Here is a 21,121-nt window from a genome sequence, read left to right on the forward strand (position 1 = left end):
CAATTCAACCCCCCTTCTTGTGTTTTTCTCACCTTCACAGTACCAACGTCTATGATTCTTAATATTATGAAATACTATATGACAATCATGACATTCATCTAAACTATTTTGTTACCTATTACCTTCCATATGATCCGTGCGTTAGCACGGGTCGATGGTCTAGTACGATAATAAAAATAATCAATGAGGAACCTAAAACCCTAAAAAAAAAAAAGTAACCAAGTTGAGTGGTAGAGAGAGAATAGAAAAGAAAGAAGGTTGGAATCGCTTGTACTTTCCATAAACCCTAATTTCCCATAAACCCTAATTTATTTTTCACTTACTTCCATTCCACTCCACCCTCTCCGTGTTGAAAAGATGAAAGTTCTCCCCTGGTTCCTCTTCCTCTTCTCGCTTTTTCAAGACTGTTGCTGCGACCATGCTCCTCCTCCCCCTCCGTCCGTTCTAACAACTCTTTTTCTTTCTTTTCTTTATCAATAATATATGCTAGGCTTGTTTGATTTGTACATGATATCTTATTATACAATTATTTTTTACTATTTTGATGTTGATATTCTCGTACTTATTTGTGCAAATGTTTTCATTGACAGTAATGAAGCAACAAAACTAATTCCAACAAAACTGTTTGCCGCACCTGATGGGACCATTTATTTTGTGGCCATCTACTAGAATGGTCCCATGAGGATATTATAGTCATTCTCCACAGGATCGCCAATCTACAGCTCGTATCAAGCTCCCGGAGCTAGCGAATTTTTGGACTGTGAGGATGATTGGTCATTGTACAAGGAGGATATGTACTACGGCAAACTGGTATATGTTAGAACATTGTAATTGTAATTGGTATTTGAAATATGCGTTTTGCAGCATCAGCTTAACCTACATTAGCTAGAGAGTTAAATTTCACTACTGTGTCTGTAACTAACTAAATACAAAGAATATTTGAAGTAGAAAACTAATCTATTCTTACGCTGTTTATTCAATTTTATTTTATTTTTTTTGAGGAAATTTGGGATTGATGTTCTGTTGGTTGTTTATCATGTCTGCAGATAATAGTGGAATCTATTAGAGAACTTGCACATCGTACGCCTATCATAATTTCATATAATGGAGAAGCTGTAATTGGATCCGAAAAAACCACTTCATTTCAAGTTGAAGCCAAAACTGGGTCGGTCAGTACAAATAATAAGAATTTTGCTGGTCCTGGGAATCTAAATGCATCAAAGCCGCTGCTGATCAATATTTATAGGAAGGATTTCCATCTGAAGTATGATGGTCCCACGTCGGGATCAGGATTTTGGAATTTGACAGTAGCCGAGTTTGATTTTGTATTATTATGCCATCATCATACTACATATCTCAATTTTACAATGCCTTACCCATGTCTAAAGAAGCAAAAAGTGTTCAAACTGAATAATAACTTTCTGTTAGAATCTTTAATCAGTGAAAGTTCACATGGTGCTTATCATGGAAATGATACACTCTCAAATTCAATGCCTGCCTCAGATATGATGATTCAGTTGCAGCCTGATTTTGATAGATTTTTCAATGATCATGATGGTAATATGGCAATGCCTCCTACGCCTTTTCTACAACAAAATAATTACAAGAGGAAAGATAAACTTCGTCAGCCTCTCACTGAGAGTGATTTAATAGGACATGTTTATTTGAACAAGAAGAGTGGATGGCCAACTCCATCACCTAGTATGTTCGTTATTCTGTTGGTCGTTGTTTCACTCTACTGCTATCTCGTGGTAAAGGGGATTAAGTATAAGTATATACCAAAGGATAATAATAGAGAAGTATCGATGAACTTTAATGAAGGTGTTGATGGAGAAATATTTGGCGAATTATTCGTTTCAAAAAAAGAGATTGGCCAGGGAAGGACGAATGGAAGGTATGATGGTCAACCAGTTGCAGTCAAGCGGCTTCTCAAATCTCATCATAGTCTAGCTCTAAACGAAATCAGAACACTTATGTCGGACCATCATCCGAACATTGTCAAATGGCATGGAGTGGAGTACGATGAAGATTTTATTTACCTTGCACTGGAGCGTTGTACTTGCAACTTAAATGATTTGGTTCAAGTGGAGTCAGGGAAGGATACTACAGAATATCTTTGGAAAAAAAATGACCATCCATCACCTCTACTACTAAAACTGATGAGGTTTGCATTATTTCTTCTTGAACCCTTACTTGTGCACATTGTAAGTGTAGTTTATTTTACACATTTTTAGTATAAACTAACTTCCATTTTTGTTTTGCAACTTAGGGGTATTGTTGCAGGGGTTGTTCATTTGCATAAACTAGGAATAATACACGGAAATTTGAAACCTCAAAATGTTCTAATAATCAAGGATAGATCCTTATGTGTAAAGCTTTCTGACATGGGCATTAACCAACATGTTCCTGGTAAGCACTAAGATTTTTTAAAAAAATTTACATTTCCTAACATTTACCTTGTGAATGTCCAATTATGTCTAGCATGGGATTTGCTTCTGTAAATTACAATATGGTGATTTGTTAGATATCTCTTAATATCTCCAAAGTACTTTAATTGTCTCATAAGAGTTGTTTCCTAATTTTTGTTTTATTTTCAAAAATATTCTATATCGATTAGCTCTTAGGAATTGTTTCCTAATTTTTGTTTCCTTTTCAAATTTGTTTCCATATCGATCGAATTCAATGTTATTCGGATTTGTTTCTCTTCTTTCTCTTTCCAAATTCATTGACCTTTTTCTCTTTATATTGTTTAAACAGGGAAGTCTGTTTTCGCCAAATCCTACTGTACAGGTTGGGAAGCCCCAGAGCAGCATCAAGGAATTGAAACACAAGCTGCAGACATATTCAGTTTAGGTTGTATTCTTTTTTTCTGTTTGACTAAGGGAAGCCATCCATTTGGAGATGATCATCTTTGGCGTGAGTCCAATATCCTGAACGATCGAAAAGATCTTTCCTTAGTGGAGTTCATTCCGGAAGCTGAGGATCTTATTAGCTGTTTATTAAACTCTGACCAGAATCTAAGGTAAATCATTGTCATTCATTGTGGTTTTAGAAGTATATCTTCTCATACTTTCACAGTGTTGCATCTGCTATGACTTGCTTAAATGTTATGTTGTATCAAATGATTAAGGCTCAAAGTTAATACCAACATACCTATTAATGTTATGAATAATAATTTAAGATGTAAGAGTGTTATACCTATTTTGATAACATTAATCTATTGTAGTTTTATTTGTTTTTATTGGTCTGCTGATTTCAGGAGGTCTTATTTTAAGCCAAGACTAAGATTTATTAGAATAGGTTAAATTTAAATTATGCTATTTCAATATAATTTCAGTCTCTAGCTTGCTATTGCGTATTTCTTTCTGGTTTGTTATTTTGCTTCTTCAGTTAATTATGTGTTGTTTTTTGCTGTTTGAGTCTCGTCTGGTTACCTTGGTTGTTATATCTTATCTTTTGAAGGGAATATTTATAAAAAGTTTAAAGTTCGGTAAGCTTTAGAGTTTAGATTGAAGGATAATGTTAGAATATAAAAAAAATGTTATAATATCTTCGATATTATGTCCTAGTATCCTAGTTTATCTCCCAGGATTAGTTTATAATCGTGTAGCGTATTTTAGACCCAAAAATTAGTTTTTATATTACATGGTTATTTGCCGATCTCACGTAGTAGGGTAAAGGTTTGATTGTTGTATTACACAGTTATTATCATGATTTGTTTCTTGATTTTCCTATTTATTTAGGAGTAGGAGCAGGAGCTTTGTATTTATATAAATAAGAGTTTGTGTTTAGTCTTTTGTATCAAATTGGTAGAAAGTAAATCAATCATATTACATTATTATCGTATTCTAAGTCTTTTATTATTTCTCTTCTTTTTTCTAAATCTCAATAACTTCAACAATCATAAAGAAATTATTTCCTTTATTTCCAGGCCGAACGCAATTGATGTGTTGCAGCATCCTTTTTTCCGGAATTCCCAGAAGAGAGTTTCATTTTTACTTGACACCAGTGACAAGACGGAACTAATTGATGACCCAATTGTGGTCAAGGAACATCAGATTGTTGAAAAGGAAAATATTAGGGTTGAGGAATCAAATGATGTTGTGGACACGCAACGCTTTGAGGTTTCACCTGATCAGGTACAAGAGCAGGTTCTAAACTCTCCTTTAACTCATGATATGCAGAACAATGAGGCAGAAGTGCCTTTTACACCATACTTGACAAAGAAACAAAAGTAACAACTCAAAAGAGCATACAAAACTCATTCTAAGGGTGAACCATCTCCAACGCTGAAATGAAGGTTCCCTACTGGAATTAGAGGATCAGTTACAAGAGCAGGTTCTGAACTCTTCTTTAACTTGTAATATGCAGAACAATGGGGCAGAAGTGCCTTTCACACCATACTTGATGAAGAAACAACTCAAAAGGAACATACAAAACTCATTCTAAGTGTGAATTATCCCCAACTACAAAATGAAGGTTCCCTACTGTAATTAGAAGTACATGTGTGAATAGGCTTGCAAATCATGATCACGCTGATTCAGGGGTCAGCATGATTGGAGCCTTTACCACCATTTTTTAAGGAGGATTTCTTTATGTACTTCATAATCCAACCATGAGCCAAAGTTTACCAAATTGCAGCATGACGCAAATTACATCGACTTTTTCCAGCATATGACGTGGTATCAATGCTATCACGAACTCTTGATAATCAAATGAAATCTCTACCATTAAAGGTTTTAATATTTCGATTAGATATGTCAATTTATTATGCAAGGCCAAGTTATCACACTTGAGCAATCATTTTGATTTGTTTTTTACCCACTCAGAACTTGAAAATAACAGTTAAGTAAACGAAATTTCCTTGATTGATATATAGTAAAATCGCTTACATTGTGATATCAGTTATATCAGATAATTAAGTAACTAACGATCTATTTGCTGAGTAAATATCAGCTGTTATGCACTTCTGCTTGCATTTTTAATAATAATGAGATGACTTTATTCTAAATTATATATACTAAAGTAACTACAAGAATAAAAATTAGAAGGGGATCTTGTTCCACACCCGTACATTACACTACAGTTAGGCACAAGTTGATATATCCTACAATACCCCGTGGCACTAGTTAAGCATAGAAGAAGGGTAATGCTAACAGGTTAGCATTTCCCTTAGTTGTTGGTTATTCATCGTATGATACAATAAAGCTACATGATCCAACAGTCTCATTTTTTTTTTTTTAAACTATCAGAAGGCTACAATTTAAAAATTGATAAGGTCTATGGTGAACTTCTACAATGTTGATCCACCTTAAACATTTATGGTTAAAAACTAACGGAAGTGACCACTTTAGCGAACGGAGATAGAGTTTAACGACCAATACGGATGTTTTATTTAGGGACCAAGACGAAAATAAGAAATTATTTAGCAGACCAAATATATATAATTTAGCCTAAAAATGATGTCGAGCTCAGGTCAAGTTGATCCAATTTCAACTTAACTAGACTCATTTCCAAACTAGTTTAATGACAAAGTACACTTCAGGGACAAATTATACCGTAAAGTGCAGTTGTCCTAGTGTTAAACGTGACTATTTCCACACAAGGGTCAAATACCTAGTTCTCACCAGATTTCATTCCTCTTTGCATACATTAATTTGATTTTCTACGTGTTCATGATACCAAACTAACATGATTCACATCAAATTCAAGAACTCAAACTCTAAGCTGCCACAAAGGGTTAGTACAAATGTCTCAAATTCCAACTGTACAATTGATTGAAATCAGTTTGGATCTGAATGTCATAAATGAAAGGTTTAATTTGAGGGAATTGATATCACAAACTTAATAAATCAGGTCAATAATAAATAACTATAACTTAATGATCAGAGCTGTTTTCCAAAAAATGATGGTACAAATTTTACACATCTCACAACTTCAAAATATTTACTTCTTACAAAAATCTCTCAGGTAGTTACCATGGAGGCCAAGTCCAATTCTTCATCGGAGTCTATCACTTCTTGATAATCATAGTAGGGATTCGCCTGCAACTCAGAACGACAACAAAATTAACAACTTCACACAAATATTATAACAAATTGTAGAAGTTATCTTATGTAACCTGTACAGATGAAAGTTTCCCTATTACCCTTATTATTTAGAAATTTCTTTAGATGTTCAAGCGATTATATACTTCTTAACACGAAGATGGGTGAGACTTTTTTACCTTTGGCCTTGGAGTTACAGCCGAAAATCCACGAAATATAGGATTGTCGAAATTTGGAGGCTCAAGGACAACATAGGCACCTTTGTTGTTATACCTATCCTCTGTTGCCTGAAGGGAAAAACAGTTAGGAAAATTATCAGCATTTGAAGTTGTGCCTGTTTATATAGCTGTCTATTTGAAGTTGTGCCTGTTTATATAGCCGTCTAAACTCAACGAATAAATGAATGAGAAAAGATAAGTGAATAAAGTAAGCAATGTCAATTGTTGATAAATAAATCAAAGGGTCGATGATATACACACATGCATGACAAATCATATGTGCGTTGGAACTTGGAATATCAATGGTTGGAATTTTCTTACTTTACCCTCAAAAATAACTACTTGAAATTTTGAATTGTTGGCGGTTTTATATAAAGCACATAGGCAGAATGCTAATTCCATCCAATTGTAAAGTTACGTAAGACTGTAAGTAACTTCCAAAACGGGAAAATAAACAAGATATGCAACAACAACAAGCTCTTGCGGTTATTTCCACTAGCAAAACAAGCTCATGAACTGTTGTCAAACCAGAATCCCATGCTCACAGACAATATAGTGCTTGCTTGCATTTGCATTAAATTTTGGGCACCGCAAACTTTCAAATCATGCTTCTTAATACACTCTAAACTCAATTCTTATCAAAGGAACAATTTGCCATTGCTAAGTTTGCTTCCAACAAACTTCTATTTGACCAGCATTTTCTTACTCAAAAAAACAGAGCACTTATTCTTATGGAAAGTCATTCCACAAAGTTAAGTTTAAGAAACGTCTGTATTACTTGATCAAGCTGCTAACTTTTTAATGTTTTCCAACAAGGCTCACTTAAAAGAGTGTTATCTAAAGCAAAACACAAGAAAGAGATAATTCACATTCATTTCAACAAGATAAAGCGGCAACGGCAACTAGTAAGGTTCTCTGGAAATTGAAACTGCCGAATTTGACAAAGGCAATTCATAGACCATTGAATTGGCAACATTGATTATCTTGTTTCCTAGCTAGAAATATGCAACTTCCGAAAAGAAAAAAACAATCCATAAATCATTAGACCATATTAACATGAATTTGGCATACAAAAGTAAACAATCATCTTATTTATCTTATTAATAAAAATATATGTTCAAAAAGAAAATGAAACTATTAGGAAAGATTTAGAGATTAATGAGTTGAGTCCAAACATGGTTTATGATAGAACATTATGACATAATTTGATCCATGTAGCCGACCCCACTTAGTGGGATAATGCTTGGTTTTTATTGTTGTCGTTCAAAAAGAAAATGGACAGCAGAAAAAGTTAAAATAAGTCAGAGGAAAACAAATTCTTTTTTATGAACTCTATTCATCAAAATCATCATTAGAATTCAGAAATAGTGTTCAACAAATTCATTTTGCATATGTAGGATGAAGCTGTTCATATTCCCAATTTATTGACTGAGAGAGAAAAATCATAATATTTAAAGTTGTATAACTTTTTTTCTTCACACAAAAATGACTAATAACAAGTTTAATGCAAGATAATTACTATATGTTTTCAAAACAATGCCACCTGTGTTCCTACAAGCGCTTATGTATATTTTCGAAATAGCTACAAGGTTCACGTTGACCTAAAAATGACAGGATTATAATGAAAATATATACCGCTGCAATTGATTCATAACGGCTGGGGTTTCCACCAAATTACTGGTAAGAGACATGTGAATGCAGCTTTATCCCCACAAATAGAACACATGGCCAGTGACAACTATGTCACACTACAGTAATATTACCATTGTGCCAAGCAAGGCTTGCCGTTAATAATTGAGTCCCAGTGAAGATATTGATCCTAATTATATATTACATATCATACAAACAAACAAAGTCATATTGTCAACTCAGAATTGTACTGTAACGTGAGTATATGATTGATATATGTTTTTACCCTCTCAACAGTTAACATCAGTAAAACCTGTCTATGCCAGTTAAGGATTGTAATACGCGGCCAGATTTAACACGCTACACCCTCCGGTCACTATTATAAACAAAAATCTACATTTTAGATTCATTCAATTAATGATGTATGTGGTCTTTATTGCAGACAACGTACATCATTTATTGAATGAATCTAGAATATGAATTTTTGCTTATATTAGTGACCGGAGGGTGTACCATATAAGTAAAACAATGGAGTGTAAATCATGTGTATCCAAGAGAATTACCTGAAATTGTGGGTAATCTGGAGCACTAAAAACGGTGACCAGCTTTCCAGAATCCACAATATGATCAATAGTGTATCCTTCAGCCATTCCCTCAAAACCATCCCTTTTCTCCCTAGCATCAGGACCTTCATGTGACCTAATGATCAACTGAAATGAAAAATAAGTTACACTCCATATAACAGTGTTAAATAGTTACAAAGATAAACAAGAGACTAACAAGAAAACAAAGAATATAACACAGGGTCACGAGGCATTATGAATTATAACAAGCAATGTAATAGTGTTCCCACAAATATCATCCTCAAGAATATTATTTAATATCGTATAACCAATGCGACCTAAGTTTTCTCCCCTTCACATAAATAATCATGTTAAATGAAGAAAGAATCTGAAGCTGGTAAAACAGGATACATGTTCTCATATTATCAGTGTCTTCACAAATAATCCTTTTTCCTAAAACATGACATGTTACTCCCAAAAACAGGAAATAACTCTTTAGAGATTCAACTTAATGACTTGAATACAATCCACCAAGAAAATTAAGGAGTGTCACAATGAAATTAAAAGTAACTTCTTTATTACCTTAAATTGGTACTTCTTCAAAAATTCTTCAGTTTTATCAGGACCCCACATCAAGCCTATGCCTCTTTCTTTGTTTGGAGAAAGACCAGGAGTTTTTGAAGGATCTGACCACAAAACATCACCAGGAATCAAGTTTGGTCCTTCCCAAGGAGGATCAAGTACTGAACGTCGAGCCTTTGACAACTCTTCCAAGGAACCAAGAGATATATTTTTGCTGTCAGTATTAACATTCATCTTGCGATTTTTCTTTCCTTTTAATCTCTTTGCAGGCGTCACGGTTACACTACGAAAAAGTCCTCCGTGACACGTGTATACACGCCCTGCTATAATAGAAGCCAAAGGTAAACCTTCAAAGCATCCCAAACATTTCCGGTATGCATGTTTACCTTTATCACCATATTTTACCATTACTTCTTTCTCAAAACCATAAACAGACGTGCAATATTTCGATTCATGGTTCCCTCTTAATAAATATATGTTCTCCGGCATGAATACCTGATGAAAAATAATGATAGTAAATGGCATAGAATTGAATAGAGTGGACAGTGGAGCAAAGAGTAACGGTTCATAATAAAATCACCATTCTATTGTTTGGATATTTTAATGACCGGATGGACATAAATAACAGTTCTATCCAGAAGGGGATGGAAATTGCATTGAATGGAATGGAAATAGAATCAAGTCAAACATATGTCATTCCATTCTCTCCTATAGTAAACAATCCAAGCAATAGAACCTTTATAAATTCCATTTCATTCCACCCCAAAAAATTTGAGCAAAAAGCATTCCAAATTTTTTTAGAGTAAATAGTAAAAACAGTATTTTTATTGCCTTGAATAATGTTTCTTGTGCTAATATTAAAAAACAAAATGATATTTTTCGAAGTTGCAAGTGAAAACCAAATATTATCTCAAACCAAACTGCCTAAACCTATCGGACCCGGATTCCCTACAATAGAGGAATCATGCAGTTGCAATGTTGTCAATCACAGATAGCGGAAAATAGCATTTTGTGTTCAAATTCTGCTATGCTAGAGTGCTATAGCGCCGCTATTTGACAACATTTTGTACTACATAGCGTATTGCAAAACAATATTGGTTTGTTCAATTTCCGCTATGCTATAGCGTGATAGCTGCTATTTAACAACTTCGTGCAGTGGCACGCAGAGAGCGATCTCCCGTTGAATTAAAATCAAACAGTTATGTTCAAATCAACTTAAACTACATTGCAAAACATAAACCAAATCAGACAACTGAAAGCTTTCAACACATTAAAAACATTTAACCCAATTCTAAATCTTTCCTAGAACACACTAAAAACAACCCTAGCTTAATCAAACTAGTTAGAAAAATTTGCATAAAAACAGTACTATTTCAATTTTCAACACTAGGTAAAACAAAGTACATTGGTGCATGATGATATCCATCAAACTTAACACTCCAATTTCAATCACTTCAACTATTATATCACATTAACACAATAAAAACAAAAATCATGCATTAAAAATTCAAACTTCATAAAATAAAAAGCACAAAAAAAAATAAGAAAATTGAAACTTTAACTTTACCAAAACCTAAAAATCAAATTTTTACCTTCCAAGCCAACAAGAGCAAGAAAGTTTCAAGACCCCAAGCTCCACGATCAACATAATCACCATTAAAAACAAAGATTCGATCTTTCGACGGATACCCAGCATCTTGAAGAAGGAAAAGGAGATCATGCAATTGTCCATGAACATCACCAACAACGACAACCGATGCCGAAGAATCAGGTTCGGGACGAAAGGGTTGAATAGGGACGCAATTAGGTTCTTTGTGAAGCATCTTGGAAGCGATGAGGATGAGAGAATCGAAGACATGAACGGGGAGAATGGAAGGGAATTCGGAAGCAGGGAGATTCTTGGAAGACCAATCGAAGGCGAGGGTTAGGTTTTGGATCCATTCGATGGTTAGTTTTGCGTCTTCTGGCCAGGATATTGGGAGTTGGAGTTCTGGTGGTTGTGATGAGGAGGATGATGGTGGCGGTGGTTCTGGGTTTTGATCCGGTGTGATGGTGCCGTTGAGGGTGGCGGTGGTGGAATCTGGTGGTGGTGATGAGGGTGGTGGTTCTGAATCAGTAGAAAGATTCATCGTAAGAGTGACAAGACAAAAGGTGTAAAGTGTTGTATAAGAGTATATATATACTATTTGTCTCCCTTTTTTTTCATCTTTTTTTTAACTCTCCAGCTTCAAAAAGTGTCGAATCAAAAAGATCTTGTAACTTGGAGTTTGATTGCGAAGTAGATATAGCATCGTTAATAATTGTTTAACTCGAAAATTCAACTTGGGTTTTTCAATCGTTTCGTCGTTTGATGGAATTCATTAATCATTTCAGCTCAACCATTAGGTTTTTTTTTAATAAACATTGGTTTGTTGGAGACATGTCGTTCTCTGCCATCGAACAATCACGTGCAAAGCTCGATCATTGACTTTAGTCTACTACTAGCCGTCAACACGCATAAGGGTGAATGGATGGTTTAGATCGCCGTGAGACAAGAGACATGAAAGGAATGGTAGGAGAGGATTCAGATTCGTTTGAATTGGGTCAATGCGCATGCAATTCTATAAGCAAATATCTTCCAACTCACGAAGTGCCACGTGAAATACTACTCAAGAACATTCTTTAATTCATATTGAAAGATCGGTTATTCAATCAATGATTTAGGCATCAACGTTGCAGATCCAGATGCATGATTATTTTGATCGCTTAATTTTATCATATTATTTGTAGGTATTTTATCGTTGTATGTTATTAACTTGTATGTTGTGAGTTTGTTCGGAGATTTATCTTCTACATTTTCAGTGATGTTGAATGATATACTCTATCAATTTCAATTTAAATGAATAATCATTGTTTTGTTTTTGCCAAAAAAAAAAATATTACACTCTTGTAAGAAAATATGGGTTGTTAAGGTACAGAAGTAAAAACTTGTGTGTTAATAAATATAAAGATTTCTCTCAAAAAAAAAAAATTTATAAAGATTTTCAATTCCTCTAGCATAAATCATTGTCAAATCACCATCAATAGAAGATAACCATATTCTCTTGGTTCGTTAGATTAAATAACAATATATGGTCATGTGGATGAAACAAAATATCGAGTTCAGGACAAACCAAGTTTAAAAGTATAATTTAGTAAATAAAAAAATTTGATAAATTAATCTTCATATTTGTTTTATATTGTACTTGTTTAAAAGTCTTTTAATAGATGAAGCTTAAGTGTTTAAGATCCAAATATATTGAGTTAAAAAATGTTTATTATTCAATATCATATAAAGTACACAAAAAATACAAAGACAAAAAAAAGAATAGCAGCATACTATTATTTTGTTTTGTTTTTCATTTGTTTTGGGGGTGGGGGGACCATGGCCTCTGCTGCCCCCCTTCGAGAGGTGAATCAAATTATTGATTTTTCTTTTTTCAAATAGTTTTGCATATTATTAAAGAAATATTTGGTTTGAATAAGAGAATTTAGTTTTATGATTATTTTCTGAGAAATGGTGGGTATAAGGTAATGGCGAAAGAACGTCTTTTTTGTGTCATCCTTATTTTGAGGGAGGTTTTTTGTATCAAATGTATAGTATCATCTTAGGTTCACACATAGATGTCAGTCGTTGATATGTTTAGATTAAGACGGGGGATGGAGGAGGTGGGTTAGTTAGTATCTTAGGAGGAGGAATAGTTGTAAGATTGTTATTCTTTGTTGGTATTGCAGAAAAGTTCAGGTTTTATGGTGGTTTAAACGAAAGAATAAAGGCTTCAGGTATATTTTGAGTCATTGGTGGTTTAACCCACTTTGTGTCTTCTTTGCATGTTTCGTTTGTGTTAGTGGTTGTATTGTTGCATTTCTTTGTTGTTGGTCTTTTATTGTATTGATAGTGTTTTATCTTATTATTTGCACATATCTTATGCTAAAATAGTTTATTTTTTCATTTCTTTCTTTTAAAAAAATGCATGGAGATTACTAAAAGAATTTTACTATAATATAGCAACGATCTCGCCCCAACATTTAGATCGATAAATTACAGATTTTTTTTGTTAATGTATTTAGCTTCCAAGAAGCAATAATCTCCCTTTGGTTATTTTTGAAATGGATCCTAATGAACCAGTGCATGTTGTTGTTGTGTTTGGTTTTACATGTACTAGGTGTTTTTGAGGTGATATATCGGTCGTCAGAGGTTAATCTTCTAATCTCAATGTACAAAGTTCAAATTCCTTCAAAAATGGTTGTAAAATGACCATCGGTGCCACTTTAATTAATAAAATTTATCACTTTCTAATTTATTTATTTAAAAGAAAACTAGGCAAAGGACAACTCTCTCCTTGATAAAGTTTTCACATTGGAAAACTTTTGTCATGCATGTTTATCATGAATTGAATCATTTTGTAGGAGTTATTCTAAATCCGTTGTTTAGAATATTTTAGATATTCAATTCCTTCTCCTTTACCTTGTTTGCATATGTTTGCAGGCACGGTAAAAGTTGTCTTATTCGTTTAGTTGTAGTTTTTCTATTTCTTTTCTCCGTTATAAAAATATAGAATGAGCCCAATGATAAGCCAATAGTCAAATAAGTATTAGACTATAGAAAATGGGTTGCTTGCATTCTTGCAACTAGTTTGACATGTAAAGGGAATTATAATTGTTGAAGAGATCTCTTGTGATACTTTGAATTCAACTAAAGCATCTATCAGAAGTTAGAATTCAATTAGGTTGTAAGCACAAAATCTCCTATCGAAAGTTACGATTAGATAGATTGAACAATTTCGACATATGTATGACATTCATCATAGAAAATAAATTTCTCAATTCGAATTTCGAGCTAGCCCGATTATTCGACACTCAAATCATAAACCCTAATATTCTTTTTGGAATTGAGAGGAAAGCATCAATGTTTTTGTGGGCCTCACACTCTTTTGTGAGAAAAAGCAAACCACTAAGTCATTAAAGCCAATTAATAAGTCTAACTTTGCTAACTTTGCTATGCTAAAATCTTTTTGACAATCACATATCAAAATCCTACTCCCTCCACTAAGAAAATAAACTATCTATATGACTAAGTAACATAAATTTAAAAATAGTATCCTACCATTTGTCAAAAAAAATAGTATCCTACCAAAAAATATTAGTGTATAAACAAAAGAGTGATAATAATATTTTTATGATATTATATTTATCAAGTATTGATGTATATCATATCATAAATATAAAGTGAAATATATTAAATTAAACGTGATGTATGTATTATTTATTATGAGGGTTGAACCCACAACCTCCTTATACTTCTGCTACTTAACTCCCCCACCCCAACCACTTCAATCACCTTATATATCCCCAAAATGGATCAATTGCTATTGTGGAACAAATGAATATTATGGGCTCTGGCAACCCAAAATGGGAATTTCACTAATTTGAAAATATATTCTTGTTCCGCTGTAATCACCTACTTTGAAAAAGAAATATTGGCATTTTCTACATTTTTACGGTTCCCCATTGTCCCATATGACCCTACCTATGATTCAAGACCTTGATGTATAGGGTCCCCTCAACCTATATCTATATCTATATAGGCTATATCTATCTATATATTTGAACAATCTATATAGGCTATATCTATCTATTTGAACATTCACAACTCCAATCCCAAGTCTAACTCCAATCCCAAGTCATACATATCAAACGATTCACACTATTAAAAACCCTTTTGTCTTTGCATCACAAGACCAAAAACCCTCAAATTCTTACACACCTTGCTTCCCTCTTCTCTTCACAACATAACCATCATTTCCTCACCAATTTCATATATAAAAAAAAAATACCCTTAAAAATTCCAAACTCATATTTTCTTAGAAACTAAGGACCCTAAACAAATCATGGGTCATATGAGCTACAACAGAGTTAGCAATGGAAGCAACAAAGGTTTTAGATTAAATCCAAGAAAATTTTATGTTCTAAGGCTACGCAAGAGGTTTAATTTCTTTCTTAGGCTCTTTAATAATTTGAAACTATCATATGGTGATGCTCTTCAAATGTTAAAGAAAGTGTTTTATAGAAAAAGTGGTTTCAAAAGAAACAATAGTAGTAGGAGAAGTTTGGTTAGGGATGAAGAAGTTAAGGGCCAAGATGATTATTGGAAGATGAGATCATCTTATGGAAGGTCCAATTCTTTTTATGCTGAAGCCATTGAAGATTGCTTGGAGTTTATCAAAAGAACATCTATTTCTTCTAAAGATCAAATTCAAGACCCAATTATTATTCAGATTCATGATAGAAATTCATGAGTGCTTTTTTGGTGTACAATTACAGAATATATCATTATATTACATGTTTATCTTCTGGTTCGAGGAATTAGTCTCTAGGAACAGTTTGGTTGTGCACAAAAATATTCGATATATACCAAAAATCAATATACAGGTATTAATTTTACTCTATTTTTTTTACATGCCTTTATTTTTTTTCTTTTTAATTTTTAGGATTGTTAGCAAAAATATACTTAAATTTATGTGTATATTTCATCCTTAGTTCTAGATTGGTAATGGTTATTCACCTTAAACATGTGTGAGAAATGTCCAGAAATTGAATTTTCTTTTAGGGTCCAAAGGTTGAATATGGATATGAAAAATATGTTCATTTACATAAAAAAAAGAAAATATATATATATATATATATATATATATATATATATATATATATATATATATATATATATATTCATTTAATTTAGAAATTTTGGATGAATTTGCGCGTTGATTTTTATTGATGGCAAGTTGCCGTGAAGATTCCTGGGTTTTGGATTACCACCTAACACGACATTAATTTTTTGACTAAACTAAAGATAAAGTGGCTAAAGGCAAAAGCAATGTTGACATTTAGACTAGAAAAAGGGAAGACAGTCATGTCATGTCCTTCAATTTATAATTTATTTCATTGTTATACAGCTTAATGTCATGTCATGTCCTTCAATTTATTATTTCTGAGCACGGGTACTGGTTGGTCGGGGACGATTTTTGATAGTTTAAATTTGATATTATGTATTTGTAAAAAGTTAAATTTATACCATTTTAAAGTTAACTATTATTAATTGATATGAATGATTTATTTCGGTTTATATATATATATATATATATATACTCTCTCCGGTCACTATTATAAGCAAAAGTTGATTTTTTAGGTTCATTCAATAAATGATATATGTGGTCTATATATAGACTACATACATCATTTATTGAATGAACCTAAAAAGTGAACTTTTACTTATAATTGTGACCGGAGGGAGTATATAGGTTGTAAAAAATAAATATTAATTCAATAAACATTAGTATCAACTGCAACTTGTCCGGTGCATACTAATTATTTTAAGATATATGTTTAAATAACATGTCTTTGTATAATAATATTTTTTATCATGAACACTTCTCTGGTGTATGACACTTATTTTTAAATTTGTATCAATGACATTTTGTCGAGTATACAATATTTATTTTAAACTTTGTATCATTGACAATTTGACCTATCTACAAAACCTATTTTGAAATTTCTTTCGGCGACAATTTTCCCCATTTATAATAAATATTTGAATATTTTAACCATGGACAACATCTCTCGTGTTTAATAATTATTATCCCCGTGTATAATGAATTAATAATTATTTTTTTAAATAAAACATCCAAAAAAAGTATTTTAAAATTGGTATCACCGACTACTTGATTCATGTTTAATAATTATTAACTTTTTATTATGGACAACCTCACCAATAATTTAAGGAAGTATTTTTTTTCTAATTTTTACACCGATTCAACATTTCCTGCAAGAAATTAATATTGAGATGAGTTCTTTATTTTGTGGAGAATTTATGTGTTAAACCAATTAGTAATTTAATAATTCTCATCATTTACTTACTTGTGTCTCTTTTCTTTTTTTGTAGTTTGATGAAGAGACAAGAACTCCATTCAACTTTCCTGCAATAACATTTATAATGAAAAGAGAAAATTTTAGACACTTTAAACATCAAATGAACTTATAGATCTGAAAAGTTGTTCATAATTTTTTTTTGCAGCATTTCAACTACTTGATCGGTTGAGTAAAGAACAACTTTCAAGGTTCCTGCAAAATAAAATTGAAGAGAAGATGGAGATTATAAAGTTTGAAAACCTACAAAATAAGATTGCAGCCAAAACATGAATAATTATCATTTTCATACCTTTGTAAAGTGAAGATGAACTTTATTTACCTTCTTCTGTTGTTCAATGTCAACTTTCCAATAAGATAGATGGAAAATAAAATGGAGGTAGGTTAGAACAATTTGAGAGAAAAAAGTTGAGATAAAAGCAAGTGAGCGAAAGAGAAAAAAACATAGAATGATAAAAGAAGGGGGATTGGATGATACATGGAAAAGTATTTGAAATTTGAAAATTGAAAATTGAAATTTTACCCCCCAAAATATTGAGAAGAGTGATGTCCTTTTCAACTTAGGGATATGACTTTTTCAACTTTTTCCTTTTTACTGTCCAACAAAATTTGTTTTGTATGGTTAGCATGGAACGACATATACTTTTGAAGAGCAAATAAACCAAACTATAAAATTTTGGTAGTTAGATGACATCATATAATAAAGAGAAGTAATTTAGTTAGCAAAAGTAAAATTTAGACATGTTTTACCCTTAAAAGTGGGACGTGGCAGAAGGATAGGATGGGTTAATATTGTTTTTTCCACAACATATGATTTTCTTATATTAAGAGGGATAAAATTAACTGATAATATAAAATCTTGATTCTCATATCATTGTTGATGTTGATGTTGATGAGTCATCTGTTAATGCTTAACTTCTCAGCCAATACTTTATAAAAGAGAATTATTTTATCTTCCATTAATATATATATATATATATATATATATATATATATATATATATATATAATCTTCCATTATAATATTCTTTGCAAGAGCTTTTTTTTTTGAAGAAGTTAAATTAACCCACCTAAATTGACATCGGTGAGAATCGAACTCGAGACTTTCAGGAGGAATACACTATCAGGTCCCAAGCCAATATCAATAGGCCAACCCAAGTGGGTTTTTTGCAAGAGCTTATTATAAGCTTGCATATATCACGTTCATTCCATTTCATGTGTTAATACACTAGTTCTTGCGTTTTAATCACACATTGCCATGTTTTGACAAAATTAAAAATAGCTTGGCTCCCCTAACAGGATTAGGTCTAATTGAAGGAGTGAAAATCATATGATTGATTATGCGTTCATATTTAATATCCGATAATGTCAAATTGAATTACGTTCGGTATAGAAAATCTATAGAAAAAATCAGCTTGACTTCACCAATTTGTTTTAGCACATGGACAAAAAGTCAAATGTACCTGCAATTGGACATTGAAAATTCAAATTTCATTTTATAAATGAAAAACGAAATTTAGAAAATGAAAAATATATATAAATAAAAAATATTTCAAAAAATATATATATTTTTCACCAATTTTATCTATATTTTTCACCAATTTTTTTTTTTTTTGTCTTATTTTTCACCAATTTCAAAAAAGAGTTATCTAAACACTTTAAGAAAATAAAAGCTTGAGTGTTGGCCGAAGAAGAGCGAGAAAGTTGTTCTGATATTATGATGTGAGCACCAATTACGTGTTATGCGAGAGAGAAATAATTAAACCAATGCAAAATTAGTCATGTAACAAGAAAAAAATTTAGTCATGTAAAAAGCTATAACTGTCATTCATGCATTTTTGTCAAAAATTTAGTCATGTAAAAAGCTACTAGTGTAATGACCCGTGCCAAGCACGGGAAAATAAAAAACTTTTTTTTTTATCAAATGTATAGATTTTATATTATTTTAACTTAAATTTATGAGTGGTTATAATTTAAATTTGATATGGAAAAAATATCATCTTAATTTTGTTTATTTTGTATACATTTCGAAATATCTAAACATTGCACATAACGATTAAAGTATTTGGAGTTATACTTATACTAATTATTTGTAGTTTAAGATGTTGATCATTCTTAATCTTAGCAAACGTTAGATTTTTTTATATAACAGTCAGTGTCACATGCATACACGTAGTCGGTAAATGCAAACGTTAAATTTTTTACGGGTGTGTATAAATATAGTTTGGGCTACAGAAACGCCGATTGTTATTTGTATTTAATTTTTACAAAACCAATTGTCTAATGTAAATATTGTATTTTAGGGTAACAACGATGTAAAAAAAAGGTTTCGCGGGTTGTTAAACCTGAAAAGTGCATCAATTAAAAGTTAATGGCAGGAGGATCTGCTTATATAGAAATTGCATGTCCTGTAAAGAGTAGTACGCCTTACAAAGAAATTAAAAAATAAAATGACTTCCAAACAATACACAACTTTAGCTTTCTAAATTATAGCAACAACAATTCTAAAACATAACCAATGATCATACTTTTTGAAAAACTTCACGATACACAACATTTGTGGTCTCCTTGCAAACATTATTATCTTCATCTAGGATGAGCAGCTTCAAACCTTTTCTAGAATTAACTCGAGAGACAGCGACATAAAGTTGTCCATGCGTGAACACGGGCTTAGGAAGATAACCCCCGACTCGAGATAAAGATTGACCCTGGCTTTTATTTATTGTCATTGCAAAACAAAGCGTCAATGGAAATTGCATGCGCCTGAATTTGAAGGGTAGTCCTGGATCACTCGGAATAAGATTCATCCTGGGAATGAATACCCTGGTACCTGCCCTTTTTCATGTAATTACGGTAGCAACTATCGTGCTCTTCCCTAGATGTGTAACTGTCAGCCTCGTACCATTACACAGTCCATTGGCCTGATCGATGTTTCTCATCAGCATAACTGGACATCCCACCTTTAGCATCAACCGGTGATTTGGAATTCCAGAGCTCTTAATACCATTAAGAAATTCCGTTGTGAACCACTCGCTTTGGACATCAGAATTTTCACCCGGTCGACAAACAGAATTAGAGCTTAAATACTCTTTCTCTTCACATGGAATCAGCGACATCATATATTCGTTAACATGCTCAACTGAATCAAGCGTTGGTGCGAGTATTCCCCTTTATTGGAAAAATAGCTGGTCATCAACGGACTTGTTGTGTCCGATATCAACAAATCTTCAGGAATTTCTACCTTCATTTCACCATTCTCATCTGAAGCGTCGTTGCCGTCTCCAATTGAGAGTATCCACTTGCCAAAATTAGCAATTTCTTCCTGCTCTGTAGGTACCAAAGATGCACCCAATCTCATATTAACAGTAAGCCTCAACACATTGCAATAAGCCCATAACTTTGACGAATTGACTGAGGCATCAACAATATCTGGCCTCGTTCCTCCTCGAACAACAGGCAATATCTGCCTGAAATCACCACCTAAAACTACTGTCATTCCACCAAAAGGTTTAAGTGCGTTTAGGGGATCATTCTTGGACATGATATCACGCAATGATCGGTCAACTGCTTCAAAACACCATCGGTGCATCATTGGAGCCTCATCCCAAATTATCAACTTTGCAGCACGCACCAGTTCTGCCCTAGGACTATCCTTTTCTGTAACGCCCGTCTTAATTATTTACTTAATTTAATGAGGATTTATATATTTATTTATATATATATATTTATATGATTTAAGAATTTAAATAGTTTGCATGATTTATAGATAAATTATGTGATTTTCTAGAATGACGTGAAGTATATTGATGTTGTGGAGTTGTTATGTTGGTGTGACTTATTTTATTATTAACTAAAATAAGATATGAGAAATAAAATAAAAATATTAAAGATTGGGCTGCGTGGTGAGATGAGCAATTAGTAGTGAGAAGAGTAAAAAGGAGAGATAAATAGACAGACATAAGTTAGGAAAAGTAGTACGTACGTTTTTGGAGAAAAGGGAGAAAAGTCAGAAAGAGAGAAGAACCAAAGGAAGGCTGCGATTCTGCTATTATCAGGTAAGGGTGAGACTAATTTTCAATATTATTAAGGGTATAATTCTATAGGATGAATTTAGCATGATTAGGTTAAGTTTTGGTGA

At 32.5% G+C, this 21,121-nt stretch overlaps 2 protein-coding genes and 1 long non-coding RNA gene across 3 annotated transcripts; 2 read left to right on the top strand and 1 right to left on the bottom strand.

Annotated features, from left to right (window-relative positions):
* The first annotated feature begins 357 nt into the window (after positions 1-357).
* On the top strand, positions 358-4,238 carry LOC146900496 (serine/threonine-protein kinase/endoribonuclease IRE1a-like). Its single transcript, XM_085736950.1, is given in 6 exon segments — positions 358-437; positions 591-810; positions 1,047-2,164; positions 2,270-2,409; positions 2,758-3,022; positions 3,932-4,238. Coding segments are annotated over 6 exon segments (2,130 nt in total).
* Positions 4,239-5,698: 1,460 nt separating this feature from the next.
* On the bottom strand, positions 5,699-11,185 carry PP7 (serine/threonine phosphatase 7). Its single transcript, XM_085731996.1, has 5 exons — positions 10,632-11,185; positions 9,040-9,534; positions 8,458-8,604; positions 6,227-6,334; positions 5,699-6,044 (listed from the first exon to the last, which is right to left on the bottom strand). Exons 1-5 carry the CDS (start codon positions 11,166-11,168, stop codon positions 5,967-5,969), a joined length of 1,365 nt encoding a protein of 454 aa, XP_085588122.1. The 5' UTR covers positions 11,169-11,185; the 3' UTR covers positions 5,699-5,966.
* A 3,506-nt stretch (positions 11,186-14,691) lies between these two features.
* LOC146900498 (uncharacterized) lies at positions 14,692-17,042 on the top strand. The gene is made up of 2 exons (XR_015022943.1): positions 14,692-15,489; positions 17,000-17,042. It is a non-coding gene; the product is annotated as an uncharacterized LOC146900498 (long non-coding RNA).
* The last annotated feature ends 4,079 nt before the right edge of the window (positions 17,043-21,121 follow it).

The sequence above is a fragment of the Medicago sativa genome, chromosome 8, assembly GCF_051527215.1.
Source record: "Medicago sativa cultivar Bolivia chromosome 8, Bolivia_mono, whole genome shotgun sequence".
Classification (NCBI taxonomy): domain Eukaryota; kingdom Viridiplantae; phylum Streptophyta; class Magnoliopsida; order Fabales; family Fabaceae; genus Medicago; species Medicago sativa.

Coding starts and splice junctions, on each gene's coding strand:
- PP7 (XM_085731996.1), bottom strand. CDS start 11,168: ATGAATCTTTCTACTGATTCAGAACCACCACCCTCATCACCACCACCA. Junction 6,335..8,457: donor CAGATTACCCACAATTTCAG/GTAATTCTCTTG, acceptor TTTTCCCTTCAG/GCAACAGAGGATAGGTATAA. Junction 6,045..6,226: donor CTGTAACTCCAAGGCCAAAG/GTAAAAAAGTCT, acceptor TCTGAGTTGCAG/GCGAATCCCTACTATGATTA.